Consider the following 16,623-nt stretch of genomic DNA (forward strand, 5'->3'; position numbering starts at 1 on the left):
GCCAGCAAGGGTGCAACCTTGGCACTGGGTGTGCAGCTTGATCACTGGGACTACACCTCCCCTGCAGGGTGTGCAACCCCATGAGCAGGTGTGATACACTGCTGCAGGATGTACAACTGGGACATGAGGACTGCAGCAACCCTGCTGGGCATGCAGCCCTACCAACAATCCTAATGTGTGCCTGAACCCATTAGGATTGTTAGTTCACTCCTGAACACTCCTGCCCCACAGCCTTGGCACAGCGTGTGCAAGCCTCCTTGGAATGCTGGAGGTCAGGCAGGCAGGGCAGGGCAAGGTAAGGTAGGACAGGGTCATCCCCCCCAAAAAAGCCCACAGCCCCACAATAAACACTCTCACACAGATATTTTCATCGCTCAAAATTAAATGATTAAAAAAAAAAAAAAAGTATAGAAATCACCACTCTCTCATAATTCTTTCTCAGTAGAGACTAGCATGGGTTTACAGCTGCGCTCCCGCCTTCAGCGGAACCTCCTCTCATCCCACACATATCGCTTTCCTGCGGGCACCTTGCGGAAAAACAAGCTGTTCCCTCGGCTCATGTTGCCCTGAAACAGAATGAGTATCAGCCTGGGGGTCTTTCAGGGCTGCCCTCAGCCCCATAGCAGCCCCATAGTGGCAGAGTATTGTGGCACTTACTTCCTTGTGCAGCTGGCTCCAGCAGTCCAGCCAGGAGGAGTAGGTGGGTGCATAGGGGAGCAGGCCCCCAGCTAGCCTGGTAAGGAGAGGACAGTGTTATTTCCACCCAGGGGCGATGTAGGACCCATCATTCCCCAGCCCTGCACAGGGCTGAGCTCCATCTATAACACTGCTGAGGCTCCAGGTCCCACCCCGCACCTCCCCACGGATGCGCCTGCTCAGCCCTGGGGGGTTGGAAACCATTCTTGCCCTTTGGGAGCTTCCTTTGGGAACATCTCACGTGGATCACACGCACACGTGGCGAGTGTGGGAGACGAGGGAGGTGGTGGTGGCAGTGCGCTCACCCGCAGTTATTGACAGCCATCAGGTTGGAGACCAGCACAAAGGGGTATGTCAGCATGCTGGCGAAGAACTGCAAGGCAGAGCAGGACTGCTCAGTGGGAAACATCATGAGCATGCCAACACATGCCTGTGCATTGTACTCACCCCAGTGACTGCCTGTGAGTAGCTCTTCATCTCTGTCACAGAGACCTGGGGGGAGGAAGGCACTGTGAGGTCCACCTGAAGCGGGGACCTGAGCATTCCCTGAGACTGTGATCACCCCCAGCCTGGCACAGAGCCCATACCCCGTTCTCCAGCGCATATGTGTTGATGAGGTAGGCCAGCATGTTGCAGAGCCAGAGTGAGAGGATGTCTCCGAGGAGCCGGGGAACAAGGCCGCTGGAAGGGAAGAGGCAGAGTGTTTAGGAACAGGAGACAGCAGATCTTCACTCAATGGAAGAGCTCACAGCCTCAGGAATGTGGATATTCAGGAAATAATGGGAGGGTCAAGCATGGTTTTATGGTTCCCCAGGCACCAAACAAAAGCCACACAACAGATTACACAAGGAAGATGTGGGTGCTCCATCTCTGCTGCCCAAGGCCAGCCTCAATGGGTCCCTGGGCAGCATGATCTGCCAGGAGGCTTTGTGGTCCCTTCCAACCCAATCATTTAGTGGTTCTATGAACACAGGGCAGGCACTGTGACTACAAGCCATTAGCTTGCCCAGGGAGTCCATCTTTTTGGTACCATGTACCAAAATGAAGACAGAGCACTATGAAGAATGGTGAGCGAGTACATGGGAAAACAAAGCAAGGAGCAATGCCCAAGGTCTGTGGGTTTAGTGGAAAGACTCCCATTGCCCCAAACCCACAGCACTCACGCGAAGAACCCCAGGATGCCTTCTTCTCGGTAAATCGTGGCGAAGGCGCTTAGTGTTCCGCTGTGCCAGGAAGAAGAGGAGAGGGCACTGGTCACACAAAGCAGAGTCATGGGGACATGGCATCCTGTGGCTGCCCCCCTACCTGTACTTGGTCTCCCTGCCGATGAACTGCACCATGCATCGCAGGGTGATCACTGTGGGCAGAGCTGAGATCAGCGTGGCACAGTGGGATGGCTCTGAAGCTGTCACCATGATGCCCACGGAGCCAGAGTGGTGGTTACAGACAACTGCAGGGGTACGTACCGTGGAAGGGGTGGGTAATTAGGGTGGCAGCAGAGCGAGCAACCATCTCTCGGGAAGTCTGGAGGAGAGAAGAGCTGTCAGAGGCAGGGAGGGAGGGTAGGGGGGAACCCTGCAGCACCCTCCTTCCTCTCACCTCCTTCAGCACCTGCTCCAGTGAGGACACAGGCTCCTTCTTGCTGGCTCCTGGCTGGAGAGAGACAAAAGCATGAGGCAAGCCCTTGAAATACACACCTATCCTAAAAGCCCCCACGTACCTCAGCCTTCTCAGCCTCCTGGTACCGCTGTGGAGAGAAGCACACGGTCAGGAGTGACCCACCAGCAGCTGCAAACGAAGGCACACAGGGGGCACAGTACCTGCAGCACTTTGCCATGCACCACGGTGCCAATGGCGCTGGAGCAGAGACGGGGGGCGAGGCCCTTGAAAAGCCCCGCTCTGCCATCCACTTTCACGATATGCTTGGCTGGAGGAGAGACGGGCAGCGTCAGAGCCTCACCGTGCGCCCACAGCACCCAGACGGGGCTGCGCTGTGGAACTCACCATAGGCAAAGAGGCCTGGAAGCTGATAGACCTGGCGGCCGAAGATGTTTCTGCCCAGGGTGGGCGGCAGCGGTTCGTATCCCACCTGCGGGGCGAGAGCACGGACGGTCCCCACGGCTCCTTCGGGCCCACTCTCTGTGCAATCCCCCGAAGTCCCCCATACCGCTGCGCTATGCCACAGCCGAGCACCGCCGCCCCCGGCGGCCCCTTACCTGCACCAGCACCTTCACGTACATGAGAGGCTGCGAGAGCACGGTCAGCCCCGAGCCCAGAAGCACCTGCGAAGCCTCGTCCGCCATGCTGCCGCCCCGGCGCCACGGCCCAAAGGACACCTCCACCGCTTCCGCTTCCGCCTTGCTGCGACTTCCGGCGCGCTCTCAGCCCACTTCCGGTCTGGTCGCCGTGGCAACGCGGCCTGCACCTCGCATGTGGCCTAAGGTGCGGCGTCGAGGCCTGCAGGCCCGAGCTGTCGCCACGGCGACGGGGCCTGAGGTGACACCATGGCAGCTGGCCCTCGGGAGCCCGTCTCCCCCCGTGTGACACGGTGCGACACAAACACGTACAGCCACAACAAAGCTGCCTTTAATGGCGAGTGCAGGCGGAGCAGCGCGCCGCTGTGAGGCTGGGCCGCCTCCCGTAGCCAGCAGCAGTGGCCACGCGCAGGGACAGCCCCGCTCTGGTGCTCCGTGAGGAAGGCCTCACTCTGCCTTCCCGTGAGGAAGTAGTGCCTGTGCTGGTGGTGGTGGCAGCAGTGGCACTCTGTGGTGCGCCGTGGTGCCCTGTGGTTGTCACATATCCCTCCATCTCTGTGGCTCTCGCAGAGGTGTGGTGGTGGCATACTGCTGTATGTGCAGTGGGCACAGCTCCGTGCAACTTCTCTGCTGCCCCACAGCCTCTTCGTGTGGGGACAGACGGGGGCATGGGGGACCACGACTGTGTCTGCTGGGGCACAAAAGTGGGGCTGCGGGCACTCCAAGTCCCACTGTGGCAGGCAGAGGCACACTGAGCCACGCTCACCCGGTCACCACCATGACTCCTTTGGGTGCCATTGGGCCTGTACATGGCATTCCTCACTCTGTGACTCCGTAACCGCTTCTTCCTCCTCAGCTGCAACTGGCCAGGTGCCACTCTGGCACCTTGTCCCTTCTGTCCACAGGGGCTCTCCCTCCTCTCCAGGGACCCATCGGACACAGAGCTATTAGAGCCGCTGGTGCTGTGTGAGGGAGAATACAACTGCAGCCACTGCCACAGTCACTGTTCCCACAGATGGCACCACCTGGACACACCTGGACTCCAGCTGTGAGGTGGGGACGTCACTCCAGCTCTGACCAGAGCCCAGCCGTGGCCGCAGCAGTGCATCCACCTCCGCCAGGCACTGCTGGAACTGTGTGATGGAACCAGTGTCATTGTCATTGCTGTGTGGGGCTGCTGCAGGCTGCAATCACCCACCCACCTTGGCTGGATTGGGGTCACAGAAGTCTAGCAGCGTGTCGCAGAAGTGATAGCCCAAGGATTTGAGGTCCTCCACTGTGAAGTGTGAGTTCCTCCCACCTGAGGGGGAGATAGGACAACAAAATAAGCGGCTGCATCCATCACCAGGCCCCAGAGCCTGTCCTTAGGGCTGGAATTGTGTTTCTGAGTGATTCCATCCCCAGCGCTGTCCCTCACCCAATGTGGAGCCACCAAAGGCCACCTCTAAGGTGTAGCTGTTGGCAATGCCCATTCGCCACATGACCACCCTGCCCGTCCCCTCCTTGCTCTTCTGCACCTTGAACTTGCAGCTGGAGAAGGAGAACTGCAGCCCCGTGGAGGCACCATGACAGCAACCAACGTCACCATGATGCTGCCCAGTGCAGATCACCAGATGCCAAGCCCACCTTGTCAGGTGCGTTTTTGCTTAGCATCAGTGGGAAGATGCGCTCCTGGAACCGTGTCTCAGAGCCATCCCGACCACCATCGCAGCCATACATGAAGACGTTGTTCTTGCGGCTGTGTCCGTGGAAATCACAGTACAGCACCACGTCCCGCTCCACCAAGAGCCTGCAGGAACCTGTCAGGATACAGCAGCCAACACCCCACTGCTGCCCGTGCACCGCTGGCCTCACCTCTCCACCATGGCCCGCAGGTGCCAGATGGCCGGGAAGGAGCCCCGAGATCCAGTCCTGTAGGCTCGATTGGGGTCACGGCCAGCCAGAGAGCAGCGGGAGTTGCCCACCACCACCCCATCGGGGTTGAGCATGGGCACCACCTTGAAAACAAAGAGCTGGCGCAGGAGCTGAGCGTCAGGAGCAGCGCTGAGGATGAAATCGAGGAAACCCTGCATGGCCCAGGAGCCACCGCTTTCCCCAGGGTGCACACGGGCGCTCAGCACCACCGTCCGCTTGGCTGCACCGCCGGACGGCGCAGTGATGGTGAGCATATAGACGATGTTACCGGCCAGGCTGCGGCACAGTGCCCGCACCACACAGTACTGTGAGCGTGCTGGATCACCCATCACCGTCCACAGGTACCGCTGCAGGTCTGAGTAGGTGTAGGGGTAGGAGTGGGCAAAGTAGCACATGTCACTGTCATGGGGAAAGCAGCTGCTCCAGGACAGGCAGAAGGCAGCCGGCTCCTCCCCGCTGTTCCCTCGGTAGTAGCGGATGTTGGTGCCGATGCGGCGCCAGCCAATGCCATGGCTCTGGGCATCCTTCTGTGAGTAGAACAGTGGGCACATGCCCTTGCCATAGAGGCTCTTGGGCTTCGCCAGGTTGGCAATGGTGAAACAGTACATGGTGTCTTTCCGTGTGTTTTGCACACGGAAGTAGAACCACTGGGTGTGCTTGGCGGTGTACAGGTCTGGCCGCAGTGTCAGCACATACTCATAGGGGCCCCTGGTGGGCAGAAGGGCCACACTTTGGCACCTGGGCATGCCACTGTGTCCCATTGCCCATCCCCATCACCACTCTTACACCTTGACTGCTTTCTGGAGGTTGCCACACTCAAAGCGCGACTCAAACAGCAGCGTGTTGTCCTGGGAGCCCTCCAGGGTGGCTGCTGGTGAGGAAAGGGGGCCTGGGGCCCCCCCAGCCCGAGCACGGGTGAAGCAGGAACCTGAGGGCACTGGGAACAGCTGGGCTTAGCACCCCAGCGATAGCACAGGGATGAGGAGGGGGTGAGCAGCATTCTTGGGCACTACCTGGGCTGAGCTGGTAGACAACGGTGCCCTGCTGCTCACCCCTTGGTAGCCAGTGGTGATCCATGGGTTGGCAGAAGGGTTCTGGTTCAGGGGGGATCCACTCTGGGGAGGGATGGAGACACACCCCATTATCATCACAGTGGTTGGTCATGGGGACAAGGATAGGAGAGTGCTACCTCACCGATGTGTTTGATGGTCTCCTTGATAACCTCGCACTCAATGGGCCACCGGGGAGCAGGAAGGGGTCCTCGTGCCGAGGGAAGGGCAAAGAGAGCCCTTGGCTCCCTGAGTGACCCATAGCCCTGCAAGGGGACCATCTGCAGGGCCCTGGGGGCTGCAGAATGGGCTGGGGAGCTCCCAGCCCCATGGTGCAGTTCCAGCAGAGAACAGACAGCACGGGCTGGAAAGGTTGGAGACAACACTCCTGGTGTCAACCCCAAAGCACCTGTCACCTCACCAGGAGTGCTGCAGCCTGGTGCTGGGGGTTTTACTCACAGTTTGGGTCCTTCCCCACGCCCTGCTGGGTGCCAGAGTCAGCACAGTGGTATTTGGTGTGTCCCCATGGAGACACGGAGCTCTGCTGTCTGTCTGTCTTCTGGCCTTTGGGAGAGCATTGCTGGAGCCCAACCAGGGGGTCCCCACAGCCCGGGGCACAAGAAGGTGACATGCAGCTCACCTTGGAAGTAGCCATAGTAGCACAGGTGGCCGTGCATGAAGCTGTCGTAGGGCTCAGGGACAGCCTGGGCAGAACGGTGCAATCAGGCCCTGCTCACTCCCAGGGCTGGCAGCCACCAGTCCTCCTCCCAACCCCCCTGGCAGCCCCCAACCTGGGCAGCAGGGTGCCTCAGGAGCCACATTGCTTCGAGAGGCACTCAACCCACTCCTGTCCCCTTCTCCTGTTCCCAGACGCGGTTGCTCAGTGACCGCTGGCAGAGGGGAAGGATGGGGCGGTCCCATAGTGAAGCTGGGAAAGGAGCCAGAGGGACTCTGTTGTTCACCGTGCCCTGGTGAACACCAAGGGGAGCAGTGCCATGGCAGGGCCCTCAGTTCCATACTGCAGGTGGCACTCCAGCCCCAGCCCACAGTGTCACCCCAGTGAACCCCAGATGTCCCTCTTGCCATTCAAGCAGACAGCACATCCCAAACTGCTACAATTTATTGGACAACAGTTGAGTCATAAAGGGCTCCAAACTGTACAACTGTAAAAAACAGCGCCGCGTGTACGCTTCATGTGCTAGATGCAGTTTTCCTCCGTTTCAGCCGTGCTCTCCAGTCCTCTGGCAGCGCTTCAAAGTTGGCGTTCCTCTCCGCCATGCCACTGCAGGGACAAAGCAGGGTGTCAGCACTCAGGTGGTGCAAAGGGATACTCTCCCCACCACTCTCTCCCCCAGTCAGAGACTCCAGATCACACTCCCTGCCTCTAAGGGGGATGAGGAGATGGCTCTTGACAGCAGTGCTCCATGACAAAGCTTCTGTGTCCATACCTGAGCAGCTGTTGCTGCTTCCACTCCTCAATGCGCCTCTGCGCCGTTGTCTCCCGGTCCTCCTCACTGGAGCTGGAGTTCTCCTCCTCATCAAGCTCCCGCTGGATGCTCTGCCACTTCTTAACCAGTGATGGCATCTTTGTTTTGCCCTTCTTGCTCTGCAAAGGAATTAAAACGGGCTGCAGTTAGGCACATCATCAAGACAGCAGGCACACACCCCCAGGAGCATCCTCCTACCTTCTCCTTTCTCCCCTTCCTTGGCTTTTCAGGTTTATCTGGCGGCGGTGGTGCTTTGGGTGTGGGAGGTGGAGGTGTCTGGGGTGGAGGTGGGGGAGGTGGATGCTCAGCAGTGCTGGTGGCAGGCAGGGAGCCGCGTGCTGGGGCTGGTGGCACAGCAGCAAGGCCAGCAGGCATGGCGCACTCGGAGTAACTCATGACGGATGGTGCAGCGGGTGCTGTCACACCTAAGTAGCTGGGCTGTATGGCCATGCTGGATGGCTGGGGGACAGCATGTCCTGGTGGCAGGCGGAGGTTGGCACGGCTCTGCATCTCGCTCTGCAGGCGCTGGCGTGGCCTCAGGGAGGTGAGGGGCACAGGCGAAGGCTGGTACTTGCCAGCGGCCATCAAGGGCTGGCTGTAGATGACAGGGCAGCTGCCGATGGTGGCCGTTCGCTGCATCAGCTCCGGGTTCATCTCTGTGGCTTTCCGCTTCTGGGGCTTGGCGGAGAGTAGCAGGGCAGGGCTGGGTTCGGCAGCGCCCTGCAATGGAAAGCACTGGACTGAGAACTCAGACAGCACATATACAGCCCGATGGGATCATGGCTTGCTAGCTGCAGATACCAAGCAAGGCCCAGCTTTGCTCACCTGGCTCCTGCTGACAGCTGGGCGCAGGAGAGGCTTGAGCAGAGCATCTTCCTCCGTCCCCGGGGCAGGCGGCTCCTCGCCCCCCTCGTCTTCCATCTCCACTTCCTGGATCTCGCCGTCTTCTCCAGGAGGTGGTGGGGGTGGCGGAGGCGGTGGTGAGTCAGGTGGAGGCGGAGGCGGCGGAGGCATTTCCAAAGGCAAGGGAGGTTGGAGGACCGGGACAGAGGACTGAAGCAGAGTCCAAAATGGAGTGAGCGGCATGAGAGACGTAGCAGGGACTTGGCCTGAGAAGGATTCTTTACAAAGGGAGCCTGAAGAATACATAGTGACACAGGCTTGAAAACCCAGGCTACTGACCGCGCTGCCGCTCCGTTGTCAGCACGGGTGCGTGCTGCCTCCTTCCAAGGCCCTGCCGCCGAACAGGGAGGCTCACCTAAAGCTACCGCCACCGCTGCACGGACGGGGACCCGCTCCCAGGGCTGGGAGTGCCACACCAAACTCCCCCCTCCTCTTCCTATCCCCACGCCATACCTGTTGAACTCTCAGTGGCATCGGCGGGATGCTCTCCTTTCTCTTTGGGAGGTGGTTTGGGAGGATCATCAGCTTTTCTGTCGGCACTCTGCTGTCCTTCGTCTTCATCCTCTCCGTCGGGGAACTCCCACTGCGACTCTCCTGAGTGCTCGTTAACATAGAAATAGCGCCTATGCTCCCTAAATCACAAGAAAGAAAACGAAGCTTTACATTCCCTTCCCACACAGCGACACTCCAAGGCAGGCCTGCCCACGACAGCAGTGTGCTCTCGCAGGGAAGACCCTCTGCAGCTGGGCTGCTGCTCCCAAACGCGACAAACAACTTTGAGGATAGAGGCAGGAGAGGCCCAAGCCAGCTTGTTCCAAGCTAGCGGCCCCGCTGGCTCCGTGAGCACTGCCCCAAGCCCCCTGCTCCGAAGGAGGGGAGGGCTGAGAGCGGGCCAGCGTGCAGCAGAGCCACGTCGCACTAGCACCGGGACTTTGAGCCGCCACCTCGGCTTAAAGTTGCCCCTCCAAGAAGGGGCACCAGGGAACAGCCCAGTGAGAAGCGGCTGCCCCCCAACCCCGCGGTGCGTGGAGGTCGCTTTTATGATACTCTTGGTGTCAAACATACAGTGAATGCTAGAGAGAGGGAGCAGATCTGGGAGCTGAAAAACAAAAGAGCAAAGATTTCAAATAAAGGAAAATTAATTGAGAAAGCCAAATAGACAAAGAAATGTTTGGGTCTGACCTGCTGGCAGGAGACAGAAATCTTGTTCTTCGTTCCGGCGATGAGTTGAAGTTTGTCCTTTGTCAGAGCTGTTGGTCAGAAGAGGTGATCCAGAGATCCTGCAAAGTTCACAGAGCTCTCGCATGCGCGACCCCCCAGGCCCGCCCAACGCAGCAGCGCTTTACACTCGTGAGAGTGCCACCAGCTCTGTCCAAACAGTGGATCGTCTCCGTCTCAAAGCACTGAGCGCTCGCTCTGCATTTCTCCCATTTGGCGGCCGGCTCAAACTCTGAAAGTGCCGCAAGTTGCTCTGCCTGCCCAGCACCGCTAATGGAGTCTCCGAGAGGGACGGCGCCACGTCGTCAGGTGGTGATGGTCACAAATCATGTCTGAGATGTCAGAGATGAAAGATGAGAAAGGTAGAAGAGGGCGTACCTGTCCCAGTGGCAGGACCAGCCTTTAGGGGTGGCGTTTATTTCGTATTGTTTTAGCTGTTCGGCTGCATCTTGGAGTTTGCGTTTGAGGTAGTTTCCATTGAGAGCACCTTCTCGCCAGTCTGCAATGCGGGTCTAGAGGGGCAAGAACCGGGGGGGAAGCCGTTGAGGGGGGGGCTGCCAGCAGCCCCAGGGACGGGACTCGAGGTCTGGGAGAGGCTCCCTTATGGCATAGGGCTCGGGGGGGCCGGGAGGAGGAGCCCGCCTCTGCGCAAAGCCATGCTCGCACCCCACCGAGGATGGGCCCTGCGGCGCCGGAGCCACGAGCTTCGCGCAGCGCTCGAGCGGCGCACAGCGGGATCCGCTTGGAGACGGAAGGCCGGAGCGAGGGGCGAAGGCTTGGTTACCTCTGTCTGCAACAGCAACATGTGGAAGTTGGAGATAGATTGTCTGTTGATGCCCAGGAACTCCAATTTACTAGTCAGAGTGTTTGCGAGCTCTCCAATCTGAAACTGCCAGGGAGAAAGGGGGAAGAGTCAGCAGCTGCGCTCGGGTGCCGTCGCCAGGCTGCTGTGCCTACTCCGGGACGTCCCTGGGGTCCCACTGCAGTCCCGCGGTGAGGAAGCATGCTCTGCTCCTGTGCTGGTCGTTCCCTCTGCCCAGCCCGCTCCCTCCCGCAGCCTCTGCTGCTTCCTGGGGACCATTCCCTACTCCTAGCCGCAGCTCCCGGCTCCAAATCAGCCAAAGGCCCTGGCGTCACAGCAGAGCAAACAGATCGCTAAATAATCAAATATTTAAGTGCTTCCCAAAGGAAATGGGCCAGGATGCATTTTTCAGCCTTTGTAAATTGCTGCTTTCCAGAGAGTACCAAGAAAGGTACCAGCTCTAGATTTACTCCCGAGCTGAGGCAGCATCCGCATTACAATTCAGCCCACAGTGAGCACAGCTCAACCCCAGCACCCCACAGGGAGCTCTATGAAGGGACGTGCCCTGGGGGAGCAATCTTAAGGGGTGAGCTGGGAAGCAAAGAGCGCAGCAGAGATGCCTCCAAGGGACATCACAATTGCTTCGAGGAGGACTCCAAAACCATTTTATTTTCCATCGTTCTTCAGAAGAGATCTTGGAAAATTCCCAAAGCCAACAACAGGACCAGGCTGATGAGCCATGCTAAAGGAGCCCAAGGCAGGGAAACAAATTCCCGCACTGCAGTCCCTATGGAGAAGGCAGGAAGATCCCAAATCAGGGGATGGCTCCGCAGCGCAGGATCTCCTACAAACCAGGCTGAAGAGAATCACCCCGAACCGACGAAGCGAACGGAACAAGTTACCCAAGGAGCTGGCATTCCTCCAACAGCGCTAAAGGGATCCTGCACGTGAAATCACCACGCTACGGCACACAGTCCATCACACAGAGCACCTCCAGCACCAGAAGAAAAGGTGACAGCAAATGTGACACTTTAACAGGCTTCCAGCAGCTGGCTGGGATGCAGCAGCCAATGAGAACGATCCTTGCCACAGGCTTTGTTTTTTTTCAATCATAAATTAGAAAACTACAAAAGACTCATGTATATGCTACGCTGGAGGAGGTGCAGAGAATGTCACATCACACCTCAAAACTCTGCTAAAAGTTTTTCTGACAGAGTTTAAATGTGGCACAAGGACATTAAAGCCCTTTCAACTGTAAAAATGATTATATGAGGGGAAATAAGGGCAGAGTTAAGTGTGAGTGTTCTCAGCAGAACATTTCCAGGGGGGTTCTACTGTAAGCCAGTGACTCCCCGTTCACAAACAATCTGGCAAAGGGAGGGCAACCTGCCAACAAAGCAGATCCCAGTAACGAGCAACTGAGGAACAAGGGGACAGGTTGCAGAGGACAAATATGGAGATGTCCCCTGCCCTCCTGCATAACCATCAGCGGAGTCTGAAGTTCTGTGTGTAAGTGTTACAGCTCAGGAATCAAAGAATTACTAAGGTTGGATAAGACCTCTAAAGATCATCGAGTCCAACATCAACCCATCCCCACCAAGCCCATTAACCACGTCATAAATGCCATAAGTTCACATTTCTTAAATACGTCCAGGAAGGAGCTCTGGGAATTGTTTGGCTGCTTAAAAAAATGGACTGAGACTCAGAAAAGAAAGTATCAGAGCAACGGTGCAGGAATCCCCAGTTAGCATCCAGCAGCCCATCACTGCTTTATAAAATAAAGCTAAGGCATGGGGCAGGAGGACCAGCAATGGCAGCCTCCAGACACAGAGTGCTTATGGAGGAGGAGTCTTCAGCCTGGAAACTGATGGGACACGTGAGAGAGAGCACCTCAAGACGATTACAGTGAGAATTTAAGAAAAAGTCTTTGCTCTCTCTCTTGTGGCAAGACCTGGGGGTCATTCTTTGTGCCTCCATCCCCCTCTTCTCTTTTGAAAAAACTCTTTCAAGCCTTTGCTGCTAGCTTCTGCTGGTAACAGAGCATGAGACTACAGAGATGCTGGCCTGATCCTGCACAACTGTTTGCCACAGGGTGAGCTGGTCCCCGTGTCCTCTTCAGGACCCCAAGACCTGCTGCCATTCCCACTGCACGATGGAAGACATCACACATCTGCATGGATCCATACCTTTAGATCCTGCTCCTCCTCTTCTATTTTTGGTGCCACTTGTGCTTTGAGTTTCTCCTGGGGCTCCTCAGACTCTGCCTCTTTGTCTGAAGGCCCATCAGCTGCTTCCGTGCTCACAGCTGCAGGAGAAAAAACAAGAGGTGAGCCTGTTTGCCACAGTGCTGCCCATGCTCTTCATACCACGCTGAGGAGCCAAAACCAGGGGCCTCTTTCCTACAAAAAAAGGCTAAAATTAAAAGCAGAGAGGGTTGCAGCCCCTCAATGTCAGGTGGTCAGTATCTTTCTAGAAAAAACACACAGGACTCAGTGAATGGCAGCTGCCACAACACAAGAATGAGGAAGAGGAACAAAGAAGAAATGCTGAGTGCCAGCAGTCAAGTGACATCGTTGAACTCCTGCAGCTTAATTATTTGTTAGGAAAAAGTTCAGATAGTAAAAGATTGAGACAACTGTCAAAGAAGAGATCACAAAGGGAAATCACAGAGCTCCCAAAAGCTGTCAAGTTGTTTGGGCTACATCGCAGGACAGCAGCAACAACTCAGTACCTGCGCACGTGCCAGGGAGAAAGTTTTGCAAGGAACTCCAACCAGAACCACTGTTAAAAAAAATCACACTCCTGGTGCATCCTGGTGTTCAGCTTCCTTTGCTACCCCACAGCAGCAGAGTGCAGGTTAAACTAACAGCTTCCTGTTCCCCAGATGCCAAGTGGGAGAACTGCAGTGCTGCAGGAGAGTTGGCTCTGAGCACTATCTGCTCTGAGCCTGTGAGGCAAGAGGAAAGACCCTCCAGCCAAATCCTCCCTCCAAGTGCAAACACCATCACCGACCATCACACCTCAGGGTCACAGCAGCCCCTGGTTGGGCTCATGCTGATTCCTGCTTCAACAGAACACAGCCTGCTACAGGCTCGGGGTGCTTCTACACCTATTTCTGTGCTGTTCCCCCAAATGTAACAACAGAACTGGTGCATGTTAGAGAGAGCTACTCTGGAGGGGCTGGGAGTGCTGGGGAGCCTCCAGCAGAGTGCAAGCTGTGGCGGAGCATTAACAGCCACAAGCACATCATCTCCACCAGGCTGCAAGTTTATACAATGCTCTGCAGCACCTGTCTAACACAGGTCTCAGAAAGACCATGGCTCAGCATTTTCTTGTTGCATAGAGGGGAGTGTGAGCAACTACTGCTCAGGCATTGAACTCAATGCACCTTGCACAGCACAGTTCTTGCAGGAAGGAGGTGCTTCTCACAGCAAGGTTCAGTCTTACATTCTCTACATAGTAAATGCAGAGCCAGATGGCTCTTGGGAGCATCTGAGCTGCATGAAACGTGGCTGCTGTTAACCAGGGATGAAGAAACAGAACTTAAGTAGTGAGATAACAACTCCTGAGATATCACTGCTAGGATTTATAACATTCTGAGAAAAGCTGCTGGGCATGAAGCCAAAGTTATGCTTTTGCGTTCTTTTTTTTAGTAACACATTAGGTGTTAGTACTCTCCTAATTACTTTATTTGTAGGCTAAAGGAGAGGATTTGGGAGAGCAGCAGCTTATCCCCGGAACTCCCACTGGCAGCTGGGCTGTGCATGACACCGCTGCCAGCCACCCCTGTGCCCTGTCACCTACCTCACCTCCTGGCTCCACTGTGCACCGCAGGCAAGCCCCATCTTCGGGGAGAAGAAGCCCCGGCAGGAGAGGGCTGCAGCATTTCCGAACACCCGCTCCTCCCTCCGAAGGGAGCCTTTCAAATTACCTGCTTCTCCTGCCTCCGGGCTCTCCCGGCCCGTTTTGCTGGAGCCTCGACTAGCAGAATCAGGGCTGGCAGCTCCCACAAACAGTTTCCATTTCCCCCGTTTTGAGGCCAGCCTGCGGGTTGCATCCTGCGAGGCCGACTGGCTCCCATCAGAGAGCGGGCTGGAGCCTGAAACGCTGCCATCTCCTTCCTCCAAAGCACGTAGCTCTGCCTGTGGAGACACGAGATGGTGAGCAGCACTTCAGGGATCCCAACTGCCCCAAATACGTGTCACACATATAAGAAGAACTACTCTAATTAGAACGTGGTGTAAAGGGAAATGAACAGGAAGCAACGGCATCTGCGTGAAGCTGTACTATCAGCTCACAGCTTCATGAGCAGCACAGGACACAAAGAGCACCCCTCACAAAAGACTGAGGATGGGATGGGAGCAGCTACTATTGATGCCTTTATTTATTGCTAACTGTTCTTCAAATTTTTTTCTGTACCAAATTACCTTCTTTCTCTCCAGCACTATCTCCAGCTCAAGCGTGTCTTGCTCTTCCTCCTCTTCCCCGCTCTCCCCTGACTGCACTACACTGCACAGCTCCTCCTGCAGCGTGTCCTCCAGGGGATCCTTGCCCGTCTTGGGCTCTTCAGATGCAGCTGGCATCTCCTCTGCTTTCACCTCCTCTTCTGGGGGCGGCTCAACTTCCTCTTTGCAAATCACCTTCCTCCTCCAGCGCTCCTCTTCCTCCTTCACCACATCCGGCACAAGTGGTGCCAGGAGGGCCGCAGCCACCCCTTTCTTTTCTTCTTCGCTGCTGGAGAGCGCCTGCACTCCTTCATTTACTTCCTGTGGGGTTTGAGTGCTGTATCAATGGCTCCATACGCCCTCAGACTTAAGTGGGGGCTCAAGAGCAGAGCAGAGCAGAACACTTGCTGCTTGGCTGCCCAAACTCACCTTCTTCACCTCCCGCTTAGCCCCGGGTCTGGCAGCACTTACTGGACCTGTTTTCTCCTGTGCTAAGGGCTCAGCAGCTGCTGTGAAGCTCCCATTGGTGCCTGCTGCCGTACTACTGAGGAGGAAAACGAGTGAATGGTCAGCACAGGGATGCAGTCCCTTCTCTCCTTCTTTCCCTCCCAGCCTGGATGCCCTCTCACCTGGCCTGGTAGTGCTGCAGGCCCTGCACCTGGGCTGCCAAATACTGTGGCAGCTCCCAGGTCACCTCATTGCTCTGCGTGTTCCAGTAGTAGTAGCAGCCGGTGTTTTCATCCCACACCTCCTGCCAGTCACCCATCTCCAATTCTCCCACTGTCAGGGAATGAGGACAAACAGGTCATTCACAGGACCAACACTCCTGCTTTCTGTATAAGTCACCCCACGCGGCGCTCACCTCCTGCCAGCGAGCACTGCGTGTCGTACTGCCACTCAGGGGCCACGGCTGCATCCGTGCCATTGGGGGCGGCGATGCCCGTGGCCGTGCCAGACTCCCTGGGCTCCGGGCGGGGCGGGGTGGGAGGCGGGGCAGCGGCAGCGGGGGTGGGCTCGGCCGGCTGCGGGGGGGCCGTGATGGCGTCAATCTCCTGGAAAAATCAGCGCAATTAGAGAGCGTGAGGGAGAGCTGAACGGCGCGGGGCTAAAAGGAAGGCGGGAAGCTCCGCGCTTACCGCCAGGAAGTTGGCCAGCGTGCTGTCGATGTCGGTCGAATTGTTTCCGTTGGCACCGGCGGGGCGCGCCGGCTTTTCGGCGCCGTCCCCCTCTTCATCGTCGCTGTCGGCATAGGCGCCCAGCAGGCACAGCCCACCTGGCAGCGGGGGTACCCTCAGTCGGGCGGGGGGCCCATCCGAGCCCTCCCGGCGCCGTCGGAGGGGAGCTACGGTCCCTACCTGTGGGTTTGACGGCGGCGGACGCGGGAGGCGGCGGGTTGGGAGCGCTGCGAGGCGGCTCCGGCACCGCCTCGGCTTCGTCTGCGGAAGGAAAAGAGGGAACGAGTCCGACGAGGGCCCCGAAATCGACGAGGGAAGAGCGGGGGTGAAAGGCGGGGGGAGCCGCCCCGGCCCACGGCCGCAGCCCCGCTCGCAGGCCGCGCCGGGCCTCGCCCCGCCAACAAAGCGGCCCCTCCTTTACCCGGCTCCGAACCCGACTCCGTCCCTTCCGCCGCCTGCCCCGAGGGCCCCGCGTCCTCCCGGCGCGGCCCCGGCGGGGAGAGCTGCAGGATGGGCCGGCGGCCCGGCGCGCTGCGGGACTTCTTCCCCATGGCGGCGGCGGCGCGGAGGGAAACGGCCGCGCGGAGGGGAGCGGCGGCGGCGCTGTGCGTCACGGCGTGTGACGTCACCACGGCGCCTTGCGTCACGACGTCGCTGTGCGTCACGACGTCGCTGGGGG

General features: G+C 57.8%; 3 protein-coding genes across 7 annotated transcripts; all 3 read right to left on the reverse strand.

The window, feature by feature from the left end:
* Positions 1-358: 358 nt before the first annotated feature.
* On the reverse strand, positions 359-3,071 carry MTCH2 (mitochondrial carrier 2). 2 transcript variants are annotated; one of them, XM_031607274.2, is made up of 13 exons: positions 2,913-3,071; positions 2,701-2,785; positions 2,517-2,623; positions 2,417-2,443; positions 2,296-2,349; positions 2,163-2,220; positions 2,002-2,053; positions 1,860-1,919; positions 1,284-1,377; positions 1,144-1,188; positions 1,002-1,069; positions 658-733; positions 363-566 (listed from the first exon to the last, which is right to left on the reverse strand). In XM_031607274.2, exons 1-13 carry the CDS (start codon positions 2,997-2,999, stop codon positions 480-482), a joined length of 900 nt encoding a protein of 299 aa, XP_031463134.1. In that variant the 5' UTR covers positions 3,000-3,071; the 3' UTR covers positions 363-479. The 2 variants fall into 2 exon arrangements, with proteins under 2 accessions (XP_089996419.1, XP_031463134.1); XM_090140293.1 differs by lacking the exon at positions 1,002-1,069 and having other exon boundaries at positions 359-566.
* Positions 3,072-3,235: 164 nt separating this feature from the next.
* Positions 3,236-6,914, reverse strand: AGBL2 (AGBL carboxypeptidase 2). The gene is made up of 12 exons (XM_090140304.1): positions 6,706-6,914; positions 6,555-6,618; positions 6,374-6,478; positions 6,060-6,278; positions 5,879-5,980; positions 5,652-5,802; positions 4,806-5,573; positions 4,578-4,740; positions 4,369-4,495; positions 4,154-4,251; positions 3,987-4,084; positions 3,236-3,913 (listed from the first exon to the last, which is right to left on the reverse strand). Exons 1-12 carry the CDS (start codon positions 6,733-6,735, stop codon positions 3,283-3,285), a joined length of 2,556 nt encoding a protein of 851 aa, XP_089996430.1. The 5' UTR covers positions 6,736-6,914; the 3' UTR covers positions 3,236-3,282.
* Positions 6,915-7,016: 102 nt separating this feature from the next.
* Positions 7,017-16,574, reverse strand: FNBP4 (formin binding protein 4). 4 transcript variants are annotated; one of them, XM_031607259.2, is made up of 17 exons: positions 16,366-16,574; positions 16,125-16,205; positions 15,906-16,042; positions 15,632-15,821; positions 15,399-15,549; positions 15,199-15,310; positions 14,752-15,090; positions 14,256-14,466; positions 12,511-12,629; positions 10,307-10,411; positions 9,901-10,034; positions 9,487-9,584; positions 8,758-8,936; positions 8,227-8,454; positions 7,600-8,121; positions 7,363-7,520; positions 7,017-7,196 (listed from the first exon to the last, which is right to left on the reverse strand). In XM_031607259.2, the coding sequence occupies exons 1-17, from the start codon at positions 16,493-16,495 to the stop codon at positions 7,106-7,108; spliced, it is 2,985 nt and encodes a 994-aa protein (XP_031463119.2). In that variant the 5' UTR covers positions 16,496-16,574; the 3' UTR covers positions 7,017-7,105. The 4 variants fall into 4 exon arrangements, with proteins under 4 accessions (XP_031463119.2, XP_031463118.2, XP_031463121.2 ...); XM_031607258.2 differs by having other exon boundaries at positions 15,199-15,313; positions 16,366-16,573; XM_031607261.2 differs by lacking the exon at positions 9,487-9,584 and having other exon boundaries at positions 8,227-8,537; positions 16,366-16,573.
* Between the last annotated feature and the right edge of the window lie 49 nt (positions 16,575-16,623).

The sequence above is a fragment of the Phasianus colchicus genome, chromosome 5 (genome assembly GCF_987193195.1).
Source record: "Phasianus colchicus chromosome 5, bPhaCol1.hap1.1, whole genome shotgun sequence".
In the NCBI taxonomy this organism is placed as follows: domain Eukaryota; kingdom Metazoa; phylum Chordata; class Aves; order Galliformes; family Phasianidae; genus Phasianus; species Phasianus colchicus.